The following is a 15,628-nucleotide window of genomic DNA, read 5'->3' on the forward strand; positions in this document are numbered from 1 at the left end:
CAAACATATATTCAACCTTCGCCTCGCACAGACATAGGAAACATTCTCCACATGGCCTTGAAGACTTTAAAGATGAAGTATTGAAAAAATACTCGGATCCAGTTGTTGCTCAGGATGAGCCATTGTTTGACACTGAGGAGGAGGATCCTCAACCTTTGATTGAGGAAGACAAGGATCTATCTAGGCTCATAAAAGAGAAGTTTGGCAGCCTTTTTCTTAAGTTAGAGAGCACCTTTAATGTGTCAAACAAGTGCATTGACGAAATTGTGGATGAGCTTCAATTCTTATCATCCACAGCATCAGTTCCTGTTATAAGAGAGTTGATGTTCAGGGACCACCTATGCTGCTGGAATGGTGGTGTGCCATAGTTCTACTGCTGGGTTGCCAGACTTTGCAGAGGTGCTACAAATTATGGTAGTTCATAACAAACCAGTGTTTGTCATCAGACTAAAAATGCACATGTACAATGAGCACCTTAGAAGTTTTGAGTTGGAGAACACAAGCAATGAGCAAGTAATTGAGCAAAAAGGATCTTCCAGATTTTTATCCTTTGGCGGCATACACTCTGGCAGGAAGACGTCTGGTAACCTTGAAGCACCACATTTGCCTCCCTTATTAGTGGACACAAATGTTTGTTGAAATTCGAGTTTGAGCTTTATTTTTGTCTGGACATTAAACACCCATATCCTGTCTCCATCCACAGATGCATTCACAGGGGTTTTCAAGTCAACAGCCTTAGGTGCTGCACAGATTATTCATCACATCTACTTATATATAACAACCACCATTTATTTCTGGTCACAAATGAGGACTTTTTTCTGATGTGGAGTTGCAACTTCACATCAGAATGAATGTCTGTAAAGATTAACAAACAATTTTTTGTGTTTATGATGCAGCTTTCTCTGCCAGGATGGGCACCCCAGCAAAGCTAAGCATCATTTTTGGAGACGACGATATTCGTAAACTCATTCTACCTGCAGGCATACCAAGCAGCCTCACATACCTTATTTGTGCTATCAGAGATTGTTTTGATATTCCTGGGGATTTTTCTGTGCATTATCAGGACATGGATTTCAATGGTCAGTTTTTCACTCTAACCAGCATTGGGGATGTGGAAGATCATGCAACATTAAAAGTTGTGCCAGTAAAGCCAGTTGTCCTCACTCTCAGTTTAGTGGAAGAAATAGAGGTTGACTCGCCTTCACCACAAGAATCCTCTGATACTATCTCCACCCACTCATCATCATCAGACACCATCATTCTCTCCTCCTCTGATGAAAGCAGAACTTCCCGACGCTCTCAACCATGGCCAGCCAGATTTGAAATACCAACATTTTCCTTTGATGTAGAACAACATCTGCAGGCTGGAAACCAAGCATTCCTGAAGGATGGTGCCCTGCTCAACCACCCAAGTTTGACAAGCAGCATACTGGAGAAGCTTGCAGAGGTGGTTTTTGGTTACACGGCATACCCCACAGGGATTCAAATTTTGACAGTGGTCGAAGCCTTAATCGAAAAGTTCCCATGTCTCAGGGAACCAGGGTCTTTTAATGGCCTTTATGGGTGGCAGCAGAGGATGAAATGGAAAATGGGGAATTACCGTGCAAAATTGAGAGGCCGTCAACTTGCTTGTCCAGAGCTGGAAGTGAACTCGCTGAAAAGACAGAGGTCAAATGAGAATGGCTCAAGCAAAGGCATCAAAAAGCTGAAAAAATCAGAGGTAAACTACCTGCCTCCGCTGCCAATTGGGGACACGGAAGCCACTTTAGAGAAGGAGAGGGTAGACATGCTGCAAGAAATTAAGAAGAAAAACAATGAGCGGATAATATCTGAGAAAATGGAAAGATCTTTCTCCTTCCAAAGACAGGAAGTTGTAAAGCAGTGCCCCGCCATCCAAGATTTCCGGGAGAGATGGCCTGCTCTTTTCTCTGAAGCTCAGGTAAAACAAGTGTGTGTTGCATTTATAAATCCATTAAGAAATAGTGTTTGTTACAAAGAAAAAAGTAAATAGCATAATCGTACCTCCTTTTTTCACATCAAGGAGGAATTCAAAAGAATCACAACGGTTACCTTGGAAAGAACTTTTCTCACTAAGCTGGACTTCTACACTCCAAAAATGCAGGAGATATTCAGCAAAAAAGGCGGCGTAGCTGGGACCAAAATACGACCACTTCTGGATTCTCTCAGCCAGGTAACCCACTTTGGGTCCCGACCCATAGTTTGGGAAAGGCTGACTTAAAGTTTCAAATGCATACAGTTACTTGGAAGTGGATTAACCTACAGCAGTTAAGAGTAATGTCCTCAGAGAACCAACCAATGCAGATCCAGTAGTTTAGTTAGTTAGTTAGATCATAGTTTTGTATGAATTTTTATGTTGTTTCTATTGACAACATGTATAGATTAGTGAATTCATATAGTACTTCTTACACAAGTATCTTCTGTCTGTTAAAACAGCGACACATTGAAGCAAGACGGGAGGCCATTATTCGCGCCCTGATGGAATTCATGGGGGATTCTACAGGGAAACTCATCAAGGACTACAAGGTAAATTCAAACATTTTCAGAGTAATGGACTCAAGTTCACTTGAGTACATTATATTGAATTATTATTCACTTCCCCTTTAAATACAACTTGCTTGAACCATCAATAATTGTCAATAAAACAATTTTTTTTTTAAATGGAGCCTTTATTGGTCCCTTTATTTTATTTTGCATGCTGGTTGGCCTGAAAACAGTTTCTGTCCTTGTTCAGGCAAAAACAAACAAATGTTGAGCATTCTTGTGTGATGTCAAAAAAAGTCATCACAGAACCAAATTTTAATCTTAATTTACCAAATTATGTATTTAAACAATCAATAAGTTTACCTAAATGATAAAAATTGTTTATTGCTTGATGAAAGTTTGTATAATGCATTAAAGGCAAAAGAAAAAAAGAATTAACTGAAGTATTGGATTCCTAAGGCTGATCATTGCCTTTTATAACAACTCAATAAAAGAATCAAAATGCATCCTTTCAATAAGTAGTCTTTATTGTAAGTGCATTCAGGTGGTTCTTCCAGTTGGAGATGACAAATAGATATTTTCATAGATGTAATTAAACTATATGGCCTATTACACAGTGTGTGAGTGGGAATGCATTCCTAAAAGTCTCTAAATTAACTCAATATCTCATAAGAAATAAATCTAAAATGTCAATGAATTAAATCATATTCCTGACATGAAAAATTTGGGGTAATTATTATCTCTCCTCGCTTTTCTTTTCTCCTCTCTCCCACCTTTTCCTGTGTTATTTTCTCTCTCCTCCCCTATCCTTTCTCCTCTTCTCTTCCCTCCTCTTTCTTCCACTCTCCTCTCCTTGTTTTTCTCTTCTCCTCTGTCCTCTTTCCTCCCCCCTTCACTCTTCACCTCTCCTCTGTCCTCTCCTCTCGGCGTGCTACATGCACATCTGTATTATTCAGTGTTTCCAATAATGAGAGACAGGAAATAAAGTTTAGGAATCACTAGAGTTGTGCATAAGGTCCATAAGGCCTGATTTACTACAGGTTGTTTGTGTGTGTAGAAGCGAGTGCAAACTTCAGCTGTTATCGGTACTGTGGAACAGGAATATTTCCAGAATCAGAAAAATTTATTTCAAACTTAATATTCACAAGACACCAAATTCCGCAGCAGACAGTACACAGTACTATAAGAGTTTGAAAAGGGGTTGGATTAAGCAAAGCTTATGTATCCAGACCCTAACAACACCTCCTCCTTTTTGTATGATTCAAAGACTAAATTTCTAAACTTCCTAATATAATAATTTTAGTGAAATTATTTTAAATGTTTAGGATCGATAAGTATTAAAATATTGATATTTTTGACACTAGTTTATAACTTGAATAAAAAATTAAGCTGTACTATGCACCTGAACATGGATTCACATATATTTCACAGGATATCAGCAGAGAGGAAGCTCAAGAGGACCAGGCTGAGCAAGTCCTGAGGATCTGTGTCTTTCACACAAGTGAAGAAGATGAAGGTGCATCCAACACTGATGTGTCGATTGGTATTGAAGGGACTGAGGTACTTCACAACTGTGGAAGTGTTGCAAAAGCCTGTCTCCTGCTCATGGGCATCATTTATGCCATGAACTTAAGTTACCCCCCAAAAACAAAGTACACTTTTGAAGTTTTTCAAAAGCCTCTTCTAGAACTTGATGTCCTTAAGCTGTCCCTGAAAATCCTGTATCTGCGAAACAAGCTTGTAGCTTGAATGCACATGTTTGACCCCTGAGTTGTCCTTTCAAAGAAGGCGCTAAAAGAAAAATATGGCACAGTTGTTTCTGTGGCTATTTGTCTTTTTTCTTAATTTTCTCTCATTTTAATGATGTAATTTTTATTTTAACTTATTGCACTGTATTAAACGTGGCAATGTAGAGTGGCTAAGTTTTGGGGACAAAAGAAAATAAGTTAGATCAGCATTTTCAAGTTAAACCAGAGGTTCTCAACTGGTGGGTCATGGAGCCATTTTCAATGGGTCATTTAAGCCACCCTAAGATGAAATTTCTGTCATCATCTACTCACCCCCGTTTTGTCAACATTCATGCTCTTCTGAGAGTTTGCCGAGATGTTTGTTTCTCACAAAACTACAGTGAACGGCAACTTGGCTTCAAACATCAGAAAAATTAATCAAAAAAACGGATGTTAACAAAACTTCACCAATCCTTCTATAGACAAAGGGGTTAGTAAATAATAACAAAAATCAACTTAGGGTGAACTATACCCTGTTGTTGTTTTGCCATGCAAACTTGCTGGAAAATGTTTTATTGAAAAAATTATTTTTTCACTTGAGAAAAATAAACGGGTTGTTAAATTAAACAGTTGCATCATTTTTTTTATAAAGTCATTGTTTCAATAAACAAAAACATTAAGAACAAATTTAGGCAATTTAAACTGCATAAAAATTATGTAAAATGTTGTGTAAATGTTACTCAAATATAGTCCATAAATAAAAGTTAGAAAAAGTATTTAAAAATTACCTTGAAAAGCCATTGGTTTTAGGTGAGATTTTTCAGTTTGAATCAGTCAGAGTTTAAGTAAAATTTACAAAGAATGAGAGAGTAAAATTCAATAACCATATTAATAAACATCAGTAAATTACCTGAGGTTTGCTAGTAAAAGAAACTTATATCTGCAAGTAAAGTTTACTTGATGATTGCCCTTGTAGGATTTACTTACAATTTCTAAGTGCAAAAACTTTCCTAGGTTTTCTTAAGTAAATAATACTCATTTTTTTCAGTGTGGGTTGTTCATGCTCAGGACGTGATAGCCAAGAAAAAGAAAAAGACGCCTGTGTTTATGATAGAGGAATCTGGAAAAGGGGAAGCGTTTTACATAGGGGGAGCAAAAGGCAAAGGACGTGGAAACACTAAGAGAGATAAAAAAAACATGACATGTTATAGATGCGGGAGAAAAGGCCACATAGCAAGAGAATGCAGAGAGGAGAGGACAAACATAGATCAAAATGACAGGCCGCCTCCACAGAACTCGAAACTCAGAGACCCCCCACATGAGCAAAGTTACGGGGAGAGCTACAATTCACATTATAAAAGTGACAAAAAAGACACGGAGCAGGCAGCAGTTTAATCTGAGCCAACTCTGGATTTGGCTAGCATCAAACCTCTCCGAATAGTAACAGTGAAAGAAAAAAAAATTAGAATTCCTCTGCGATCGTGGCGCAGATTCATCTGTCATAAAAAGAGAAATTCTTGAGATGTGGCCAAGTTCAGGAAGTATTTTTGTTAAATCAGCAAACGGACACATTAACATGAGAAAAATATCAAACCACTTGCATTTAATGATGAAAAAACTGCCTTGTCAGCCGTCATTCCTGTCATACCAGACTGTCCAGTAAATTTACTGGGAAGCGATGCAATGGAAAAACTGTGAATCTTCCTTGTTCCAGTGATAGGAGGAATGCGCGCCCAAGGTCCAGGCGAAAGTGTAGAAGATCAGATTTATGTGCAGCAGAGTGGAGGAGAGCCAAAATATTTCTGGACTCTGGATCTCCCCCACTCAGACCCAGGCTGCACAACACAAAAGTTGATGGAGCAGTTTACTCTGCTTCCAGACACGGAAGCTATGCAAACAACTGACCTACATGTTACTATCAGATTTAAACATAGCCAAGGACCAGACTTTAACTATGATAAACAAGTGCAGAGGCTAGGAGCACAAAAAAATAACACTCAAAACATTGTATCAAGACAGATTAGGGAACACAGCAATTTCAGTGTTGCTACCTGAGGCAGTTAACAAAATGAGAGACTTGCAGATAACACCACACATTTCACTAGCCAAAGCTAAAGGAACAAAATGGGAAGATTTAGGAGTTTGGGTAAAACAGGGAGAAAGATGCACCAGTGGGTGGGTGTCAAACAGAGATGGGTGGTCAAAAAGTGGAAACCTGATTAAAAAGAGTTTAGGTTGGACTGTCCATGTGACCCCCCACACACAACTAGACTCCCCATCTGAAAGTAAAAACACTGAATGATACGTTCAACCTGAAGAGGAACTGAACTGTCTAAAAGAGGTTCCTTCACATGTGTGGTCAAAAGGAAAGTCAGATGTAGAAAAAATGATGACAGCTCAACCAGTGATAGTTAAACCAAAAACTGATTACAGGCCTTAAGTGAAACAATATCCGTTGAAACCAGATGCAGAGGAAGGGATAAAGCTGGTGATTCAGGACATATTAAAAGCAGGAATATTAAAAGAGACTCCTGAGGCAACGTGTAATACACCCATTTTCCCAGTCAAAAAATCAGACGGAAAATCTTGAGATTTAAGGGCAGTGAATTCAGCGGTAGAAAGTGAAGCTCCTCCCGTTCCAGACCCCCACACAATATTACACTCTCTAATGGCGGTTTTCCACTGCGTGGTATCTACTCGACACGCCTCGACTCTACTCGCCTTTTTTGGTTTTCCATTACAAAAACAAGTCTCTGGGACCTGCTACCAGGTACTTTTTTTAGTACTACCTCAGTCGAGGTCCCAAGCGAGCTGAGGCGAGCCCAATAGGAGACGTGAAAACTTGCAGACTGCTGGTTGGTCGGATCACTGCGTTGTTAGCAGACAAGAGTGTGGAGTGTGTGTCCAGAACAAATGGACATTTAAAAAATAAATCTAGCCAGACACCGACAGATTATCTACTCTCTGCACTATTCTCACTTATCAACTGTTCAATATTAAGGGCTGTTAGGGGCTTTATGTCGTTTCCAATATTGCACACTGTTACTTTAAAAAAACAAGACAAGTTATCAAAGAAAAGTTTTTATTTTGCTTTTCAAGTAGCGCATCTAACCCTCCCGGACATCCCGGTCTTCTTCCTCTGCACCCTGTGACAGTGTCCACCCGGCTCTGCCGTCCCAGATGCATCCCAGTCGTTGTCATAAGTCTCTCCATGACATTCATAAAGATTATATGAAGTCCAGCAGGTCACAACCGGAGATCTCACCGATCGGACGTCGCCCACCCGACGGTCTGCGGCGGCGGTTTTGCAGAGCGTGAATGCTCTGAAACACAAACAGCACACATGTTGGTGTGTAATCATGGTTGCTAAAGTTCATGTACTTTATGTAACGCTAGCGTATAGCGTTAGTAAATACTGACCGGGGCCCCTAACACATGCAAATGTTAGCTAACGTTACCAGGAAACTTAACTTACCCTTTTGTGTTGGCGAACAACAGTCATGTTGACGTCTGAACTCCGGCGGAATTCCCAAACTCCTGTTCTTTTTAGCGGTGATTTTTGTTGCTTCCTTCAGCTTCATTTGAAACAAAACTCTTCTTCTGGCTGTGGCGAGTAGCCGGCGTGCTGTTGTGAGTTGCGTTGAAAATTACATCATCACGCGTAGCTATGGTGACCAGCCACGCTGAGACGTTACTCATTTTGCAATGGAAAACGAACGTAGAAAGAATCGAGTCGAGTAGAGGCGAGTCAAGGCGTGTCGAGTCAAGCTGTTACCAGCAGTGGAAAAACGCCATAAGACCGGACAAAGGATGATTTTCTGTAGTGGATTTAAGCAATGCATTTTCCCTATACCAGTGGCAGAAGAATCACAGGGATGGTTTGGTTTCACACTTAAAGGGTCCAAATTTACGTACACCCGGTTGCCACAGGGCTACGTCGAAAGCCCCACCATTCTCTCCAGAGAGATACAAAATTGCTTGTCTACTCTACAGATTCCACCCATGTCTCAGATATTAACATACGTAGACAAAATTCTAGTGGCCTCACCGACAAAAAAGGAGTGTGAAGAGGTGACAGTTTTTTTCCTCAAACATCTCGCTCACACAGGAAACAAAGTGTCAAGAGAGAAATTACAGTTTTCCAGGGAGGAGATAAAATTCCTAGGTCATGTGATAAGCAGAGAAGGGAGGCGTCTACAAGATGAGAGGAAACAGACTGTGCTTCATGCACCCAAGCCACAGACAAAGAAACAGATGATGCAGTTTCTAGGACTCGTAAATTACTGTAGAGCCTGGGTGCCAGACTATGCACATATAACTCAGCCATTACTAGAACTGATCGATGCAAAAGACATGACAATGACTACTAGGTTAGAATGGACTGATGAATCAGAAAAAGCATTTGTAAAAATAAAACAAGTTTTAACAGGGTCAGCCGTGCTTGCTTTACCAGACTAGAGTAAACCATTCAATCAAACTGTAGATTGCAAACATGGATTTATGACATCAGTCCTGTTACAAAGTCACGGAGATAGACAAAGGCCGATAGGATTCTTTTCTAAAAGGTTAGATCCGGTTGCAATGGCTTTGCCCAGTTGCATCCGAGCTGTCTGTGCTGCTGCAATGGCTGTGAAAAACACAGCAGAGATAGTGTTGTATCACCCCCTGACGTTGTTGGTGCCACATGCTGTGCACCTATTACTGATAGAGACAAAAATGAGTTTTCTTTCACAAAATAGGTACCTCTCTTTAACGGCAACGTTGTTATCAAAACCACGTTTGATGTTAAAAAGATGTACCACTTTAAATCGAGCTACATTGCTGCCAACTATGTAATATGGTGAGACTCATAGTTGCAAAGAAGAGACAGAAAAAACATGTAAGCCAAGACTTGATCTAAAAGATACACCCTTTGACGTAGGGCTTGTATGGTTTGTTGACGGGTCAAGTTCAAAAACGCTCATAGGGCAGTGGTATAGGCAGGAAAATTGCCAAAAACATTTTCAGCACAACCTTTAGAATTCGTTGCACTCACAGAAGCGTGCAAAGCAGCAATAAGGAAAGAAATAACAATTTGGACTGACAGCCAATATGCATACGCAACAACCCACATATTTGCTACCCAATGGAAAAGGCATGGAATGGAGACATCTACTGGTAAGCCAGTAGAACATGCACAACTGCTGACCAACCTGTTGAGTGCAATTCAGTTACCAGCAAATTAGCTATATGTAAATGTGAAGAACACACAGGGAGAAAAGATTAAGTGTCACTAGAAAACGCATTTGCAGATAAAATAGCTAAAGAAGCAGCTACAGAACAATTTGGCCAACACATATTGGTCAATACAATGAGTATTAAAAGACATGCAAAACAATGCACTAGATGCAGAACAAAAGAAATGGATTACAGATGGAGCAGTTAAAAAAGATGATGGATTGTGGAGGAAAGAAGGAAAACCTATACTCCCACAAAGTCTACATAAAAAACAGCAGCTCAATAGAGTCATGGTCTTTGTCATGTCTCAACAGGGATTATGATAGACATAGTGAATGAACACTTTCACACATGTAACTTTACAACTTTTTCAAAAATATTTTGTAGAAGTTGTATCATCTGTTGCAAACATAATGCACAAGGAAATATAAGACCCAAAAGGGGGCGATTTCCACCACCTACATATCCATTTCAACACCTTCACATGGATTTTATTGAATTGACACCGTGCCAATCCTATAAATATTGTCTAGTTTTGATTGATCCATTCTCTAAATGGGTTGAAGTAACCCCAACAATAATAAACATTTCCAGGAAGAAGATGTGGTTTGTAAATTTGTTTGGTGAATGTTTCCTGTATATAACTGCCCTGGTCATAAAGAAATCCACACTTCATACTGATGTCCATTTTTTACCTTTATTCCATATAGAAGTATGATGGAACACTGTGAAAACGTGTTTGCCTAGTAGACCAGCAGTAGAATTAACAAAACAGGAGCTTAACAGTTCGCTATTCACAGTCTCAATTTTTCTCTTCTCTGTTCGCGCTACCGCAAAACACAACTCACTTTACTCATAAAGAACCCGAAATTCAGAGAACAATGTTTTACAATAATATGTAGAACTGAAACCACCTAGCAATCGTAAGATCGCGTATATTAACTTCTGGCGTTGTCATGGCAACCATACCAACATTTGTCAGCGTCAGCTACACTGTATGTTGTAAAAGCGCTTTGATTAGTCGTTAAGACTAGTAAAGCGCTATATAAATACAGCACATTTACAAATACAGCACATTTACAAGTTCTGCCTCCTCACTGTCTTCACCATGCTCGCTGACATGTTGGGCTAGCTCTATATCCATGTTGACGGTTGGCTGTCGCGGCTTAAACTTTCCCTTTGGCATTGTTTGGTGTTGTTTTGTCCAGAAGTGTTCAAGAGTCATACTACTGCACTGGCATTATAAGAATAATATATAGAGGGTGTTGGTGGAGCTCCCGCAAAACGACCGTCTCCTAGACTGTCATCACGTGCCCACCTGGTTAAACACTGCCCCTCCTTAGCCCCCTAGTATAATCTTTCTTCAACCACCACTGACTCGCGTCCATTATGCACCTTCATCATGTCTTGTTTTAACTTTGGATTCGGCTACTAGTGAATGTTAAAAAGTGACATTTTAAACGAGGACCCTTTATGTTGAAATGATTGAGGAGCCCATGGTTTATATCCAAGCTGGATGGGTTCATTTTATAAACCTCTATAGGGAATACTGAACTTACTGAACAGACCGTAAAGATAACATGGTGGGAGCTGTACGCCTACTGAACTAGTAACCCACTGCACATGCGCACTCCCTGGAAGTACGGTGTCTCTTGGTGTCCATATGGAACGCAAACATATCATTCACAGAATGATCTACACTTTAAGTCTTTATCCGCTCTTAATTTCTAAAGAGACACGACAATGTATAAAAGACTCCATCACTTTGTACCTCACGTTATGAGAAGCCCCTGACTGCAGCCCCGCAGACCTCAATGTGGGCGGGGTTAAACGTTTAACCACGCCCCTCAACGTTTAACCCCAGTCTCCAACTCATGTAATACGGTGTCCGAAGAGGGACAAGAAACCTTAATGGATGTGGCGAAATGCAGCGATTTAAACATAATGAACTTAATCTTATGTTTTACTAAATATGAAATACAATATTGACACATTCCACAAAACACTAACTTACCTTAATAATGCGTTAAATTATGAAAAAAGTCATATATTTTAATGTGTATTTATCATAATCAAATGTAACCGGATACTTTCTTAATGTTATCAAACAAAACTATGTAAAAATATATATATTATATATATATATATATATATATATATATATATATAAAAATATATAAAATATATATATATATATATATATATATATATATATTATTTACCCTCATTTTACATTACACTGGGAAAATGTATTGTTTGGATTCACTCAACATAATGGAAAGCTTTATTCTGAGTATTACACAATAAATCTAATTATTATTTTAACCACATTTTATCTGCATAAATCAAAGGTTTTGAAAAAGAAGCCAAGCTTTTTTGAGCTGGCTCTTAGTCTTAAACAATACATTGCTTCCATTTCCACCTGTACGAACAAGAAAGCTGTTAGATCATATGACCTCTGTAAGCTTTACAGAATATTTGAATGAAGCGTTTTGCTTATATTTTTTTATTTTTTTTATTTAGTAACCTCCTGGCTCTTTTAGAACATAGACTTCTGAGATGTACAGAATATGTTTCTTTCTCCTTTATGTCCATATTGGTCAATAAAGTTTGAATATATATTTTAAAAAAAAGATTAACGCCTAGCCATCACCGGAAAAGTTCTTCTATTTTGCTCCACTGGCCTCCGTCCAAAACAACGGGATTTTTTTTGATTCTTCAACTGTCTATGGCTGTTCCTGGGGGCTTGGTTTCGAACCCTGGGCGTTCGGCATAAACACTATAGGTGGCGGTATGCACCTTAACACGTTGGTTTGCGATCCACCATGAACCAGAGAAGAAGAAAGTGGTAGATTTCTGTGATGTCTCAAAAAGCGGAGGTAGACGACCTGAACCTGGCAACATGAACAATTACAGTAACCTTTGTTAATTCATGTGAAATTATAGTAGGCAATGAATGGCCTCGAAAATAATCTATTTTACCGTGTGTTTGTTTTTAAAGTGCACCGTATGTAACGTTAGTTAGCTTAGCTAACTAGGTGACGCTATTGTATCCAACGCAGGATAAAACAGCCCCAAGTCCAAAAGTTTAAATATGTGGAAACGAGGCGGTCGAAGCTTCGCTTTGGACCGAGCTCAAGTTCTGTTGTCTGCAAAGAGGAACAGCAGAGGACGCGTTCAGTCTGTGCAGGTGACTACAGTACATACAATGAATTTCAAACGTGAGTGTTTTTGTTTCAAACCTCAAAAAGTGTAAGTCACGCGTGTAACATCAGAAACGCGTCTTTCCTTTCCTTATTTTAGGGGGCTGTGAAAAACAGATTTTCTTCCTTAAATACACACCCTTCATTATCAGATCTGAGTGATCTGTCCTCGGTCAGCTCAGCTCCTGAGCATGTAGCTGACACCTTGGACTCTGCTGATGCGAAGACCCAGAGAAGAGACGATTCTACCAAGGTTAATACAGTTACTGTGTTTCTCAGAACATAAGTGCAGTAGGACTTTAGACACTTCTACAGTGGGACGTTTGTAAGTCCAATTTGACAACAATCGTCCACCTTTTGCTCTCTTATGCCAGGATCTCAGACCTCAGAGCTCTTTGGGTGGAGTAGGGAGCAGGTTCTTAAAGAAGGCACTTGCAACCAACAGCAGACATTCACCTATCAGCAAAAGCCATATGCAGCAGGTGCCTAAACACAGGTAACGCCAAGGTTCTGTGTATGTTAACTAATTAAATAATGTCACAACTCAGCTCCTAGGCTGTTACAAAAATGTGATACCAGACAAGGTATAGGTGTAAAACAGGTATTTATTTACAAAAACAATAATAAGGAATAGAAAAGAACGTGGAAATCAGTAATTGAAAAAACAAAAGCTGTTGTGAAGGAAGAGAGAGTCTGTGAAGGTTTTTGCCTGACATCCTACGCACGATTTCCCTCCTCTTCCTCTTTCTCTGTGTTGCCATTTTTAAAATCCCTCCCCTTGGGCAATAACAAACTTGGAGCTAACAAACTAAGTGCTGAAATTGGCAAGTTTTGAAGAAGATATGAGTAGTGCAATAAAGCAGGCCTGCTTGGTTCTATATCTTTATGGAATTTACTATGTTACTGGAGCGCTTGGGGACCAATTGGTGGGGATTGTTATTGACAAAGTACATCGTGCACTGGTAGTCCACTATCTTGAAGGCCATCTCAAAGCTCTTATTCCTTTTAGATCCTGGATTGCACTAGGTACACGTGTCTACATCGACCAGGGCATATACTGCGAAGGCAACACTTCAACAGCATAAAACAGATATAACAGTTATTTGAAACCCCCTGCTAAATAAATTATGTTAAATGTTATGTTATGTTAAAGTTGTGGGAAATAGTCTTGAATAAGTGTTATTTAAATCCTAGGTCCAACAATGATTTTAGCCACGTAATTATCAAAGGTCTCTTCAGAAAGCACCTAGGGTTACCTAGTGTAGGTAGGGTAGGCATTGGCCAGTTACACCACGGTTTGAAAAAGTCAGTTTCAAAACCACTAACATTTTCTGTCCTACCGCTCCTAAGGTATGAGCGGAGTCTTCAAGGACAGAAAGTGCAGTTTAGAAACCCCTCTCCCTTCCAGTGTGTTTCAAAATAAAATACATTGTGTTCAATGGGGAGAAAAAGTTGTTGCTTTATACCCAGACATTTCAAAAATAATACATTTATAGCTGTGATTGGACATTTTTTTTCCACCACCTGATCTACTGATTCTTCTCAAAATATTTCAAGTTCCAATATCCACCTCTACTGTTGAATCTCCATTAATTAATTATTCTCTTCATTCATCCCTCTCACCCCCTCCTGTCAGAAATGCGTCATCTTCCCAGCAAGGATCCCAGACTGCTGCATTGAGAAGACTGGTTCATATTGAGAGCCATATCCACAGTGGCATGCAGGTTCAGGAACATGCCAGACATGGGCAAAAATCTGTTGAGAATCTAACCTCAGATGTGGGAATCTCACCACCACCAGTTGCCCACTCCCTGGAGGCCCCTGTGCAATTCTCAGCGAAGTCCAGCAGTGATAAAAGTCTGAAGGGGAAACGTTTCCTTAAGAATGTGACGTCTGTAGCTGTTGACAGTAGTATTACTACTGCTGCTAGGCCTCCAAATGAAGCAGATTTTTGTGTCAGGTCCATAGCTGGTGATGCCGTAGTTACTTCGGGAGGATTGGAGAAAAAATCGGTAAGAGTAGTGAGTGGTGTGAGTCTGGAAAGTGATGAAGAGGACATACAGAAACTGCTTGGAGGCTCGTTGGATTCAATAGACAACAATTTCTCAATTCCAGGGAGATGTTCTTTCCGAAGGAGAGCAGATGAGGTACCTTTCAACTTTAAGTCATGAGCTGTTTTGGCTTTTTTTTTTACAACATTATGGCACAGTTAGAACATGTATTAGACAGACATACTATATATTGTTTTCAGCATACGTTCACTTGAACGTTCACATGTCAATGGTGGTCAGCTCTGCATATTTTAGGACAGTTTCTCTGAAAAAATGTTTAAGTCACATTAAACTATTTCTTTCTATAACAAAGCAAAGAATATTTGTCTTTGGCATGGTTTGCAAATGGAAGCAAACATTTCACACAAATCTGATAGAAACACTGTGGTTGACAGACAAACAGTTTAAAACAATACCATGCTTTTCTTTCTCACAGCTGTTGAGCAAAAGCAGCCAGAAGGCCTACTCCTCACCTCTTCCTGCTACGCTCTCTCCCTCATCATCCCCTAATACAGCAACACCCCACTCTCCTGCCTCTCCTTCTCGCCACAGTTCTCCTTTCCGATTCCTCGGTCAGACTCAGGCTCACTTCAGCCCGTCTGTGCTCTCCGTATCCTCCTCTCCTTCCTGTGTCTCCCCATCTCCTCCGTTGAGTAACTCCCCTCACAGGGGGGGCAGTCCACAGCGTTCCCTCTTGTCCATGTCATGCCATGATGAGGTGCTTTCTCTGGAGGAACTCTTTGTTGGGCCTGACTCTGAATATCCCCACAGTGAAATAAGTGCAGTTACCTCTGAAGGTAAGAGGAGTTCATCGGGTCATCAAATACATCAGGAAAGAAAGCAGTTAGTGTTGTAGTTAACAAGAATAAGAGTCAATGGGACTTAACATCAACAGTTGTCTCCTCTGTGTATACCAGTTACACTGTAC

General features: G+C 39.8%; 1 protein-coding gene across 2 annotated transcripts in view; it reads left to right on the forward strand.

Annotated features, from left to right (window-relative positions):
• Positions 1 to 12,298: 12,298 nt before the first annotated feature.
• The window catches only part of c9h19orf44 (chromosome 9 C19orf44 homolog), a 15,827-nt gene continuing 12,497 nt past the window's right edge, over positions 12,299 to 15,628 (forward strand). Inside the window, exons 1-6 of one of the 2 annotated variants that reach the window (XM_034880415.1) lie at positions 12,314 to 12,325; positions 12,509 to 12,660; positions 12,750 to 12,902; positions 13,024 to 13,145; positions 14,286 to 14,796; positions 15,137 to 15,497. In XM_034880415.1, coding sequence (XP_034736306.1) covers positions 12,541 to 12,660; positions 12,750 to 12,902; positions 13,024 to 13,145; positions 14,286 to 14,796; positions 15,137 to 15,497 — 1,267 coding nt within the window. In that variant the 5' untranslated portion in view covers positions 12,314 to 12,325; positions 12,509 to 12,540. Of the gene's footprint in view, positions 12,661 to 12,749; positions 12,903 to 13,023; positions 13,146 to 14,285; positions 14,797 to 15,136; positions 15,498 to 15,628 lie in introns of both variants that reach the window. The other variant, XM_034880416.1, reaches the window with a different exon arrangement.

The sequence above is a fragment of the Etheostoma cragini genome, chromosome 9 (assembly GCF_013103735.1).
Source record: "Etheostoma cragini isolate CJK2018 chromosome 9, CSU_Ecrag_1.0, whole genome shotgun sequence".
Classification (NCBI taxonomy): Eukaryota; Metazoa; Chordata; class Actinopteri; order Perciformes; family Percidae; genus Etheostoma; species Etheostoma cragini.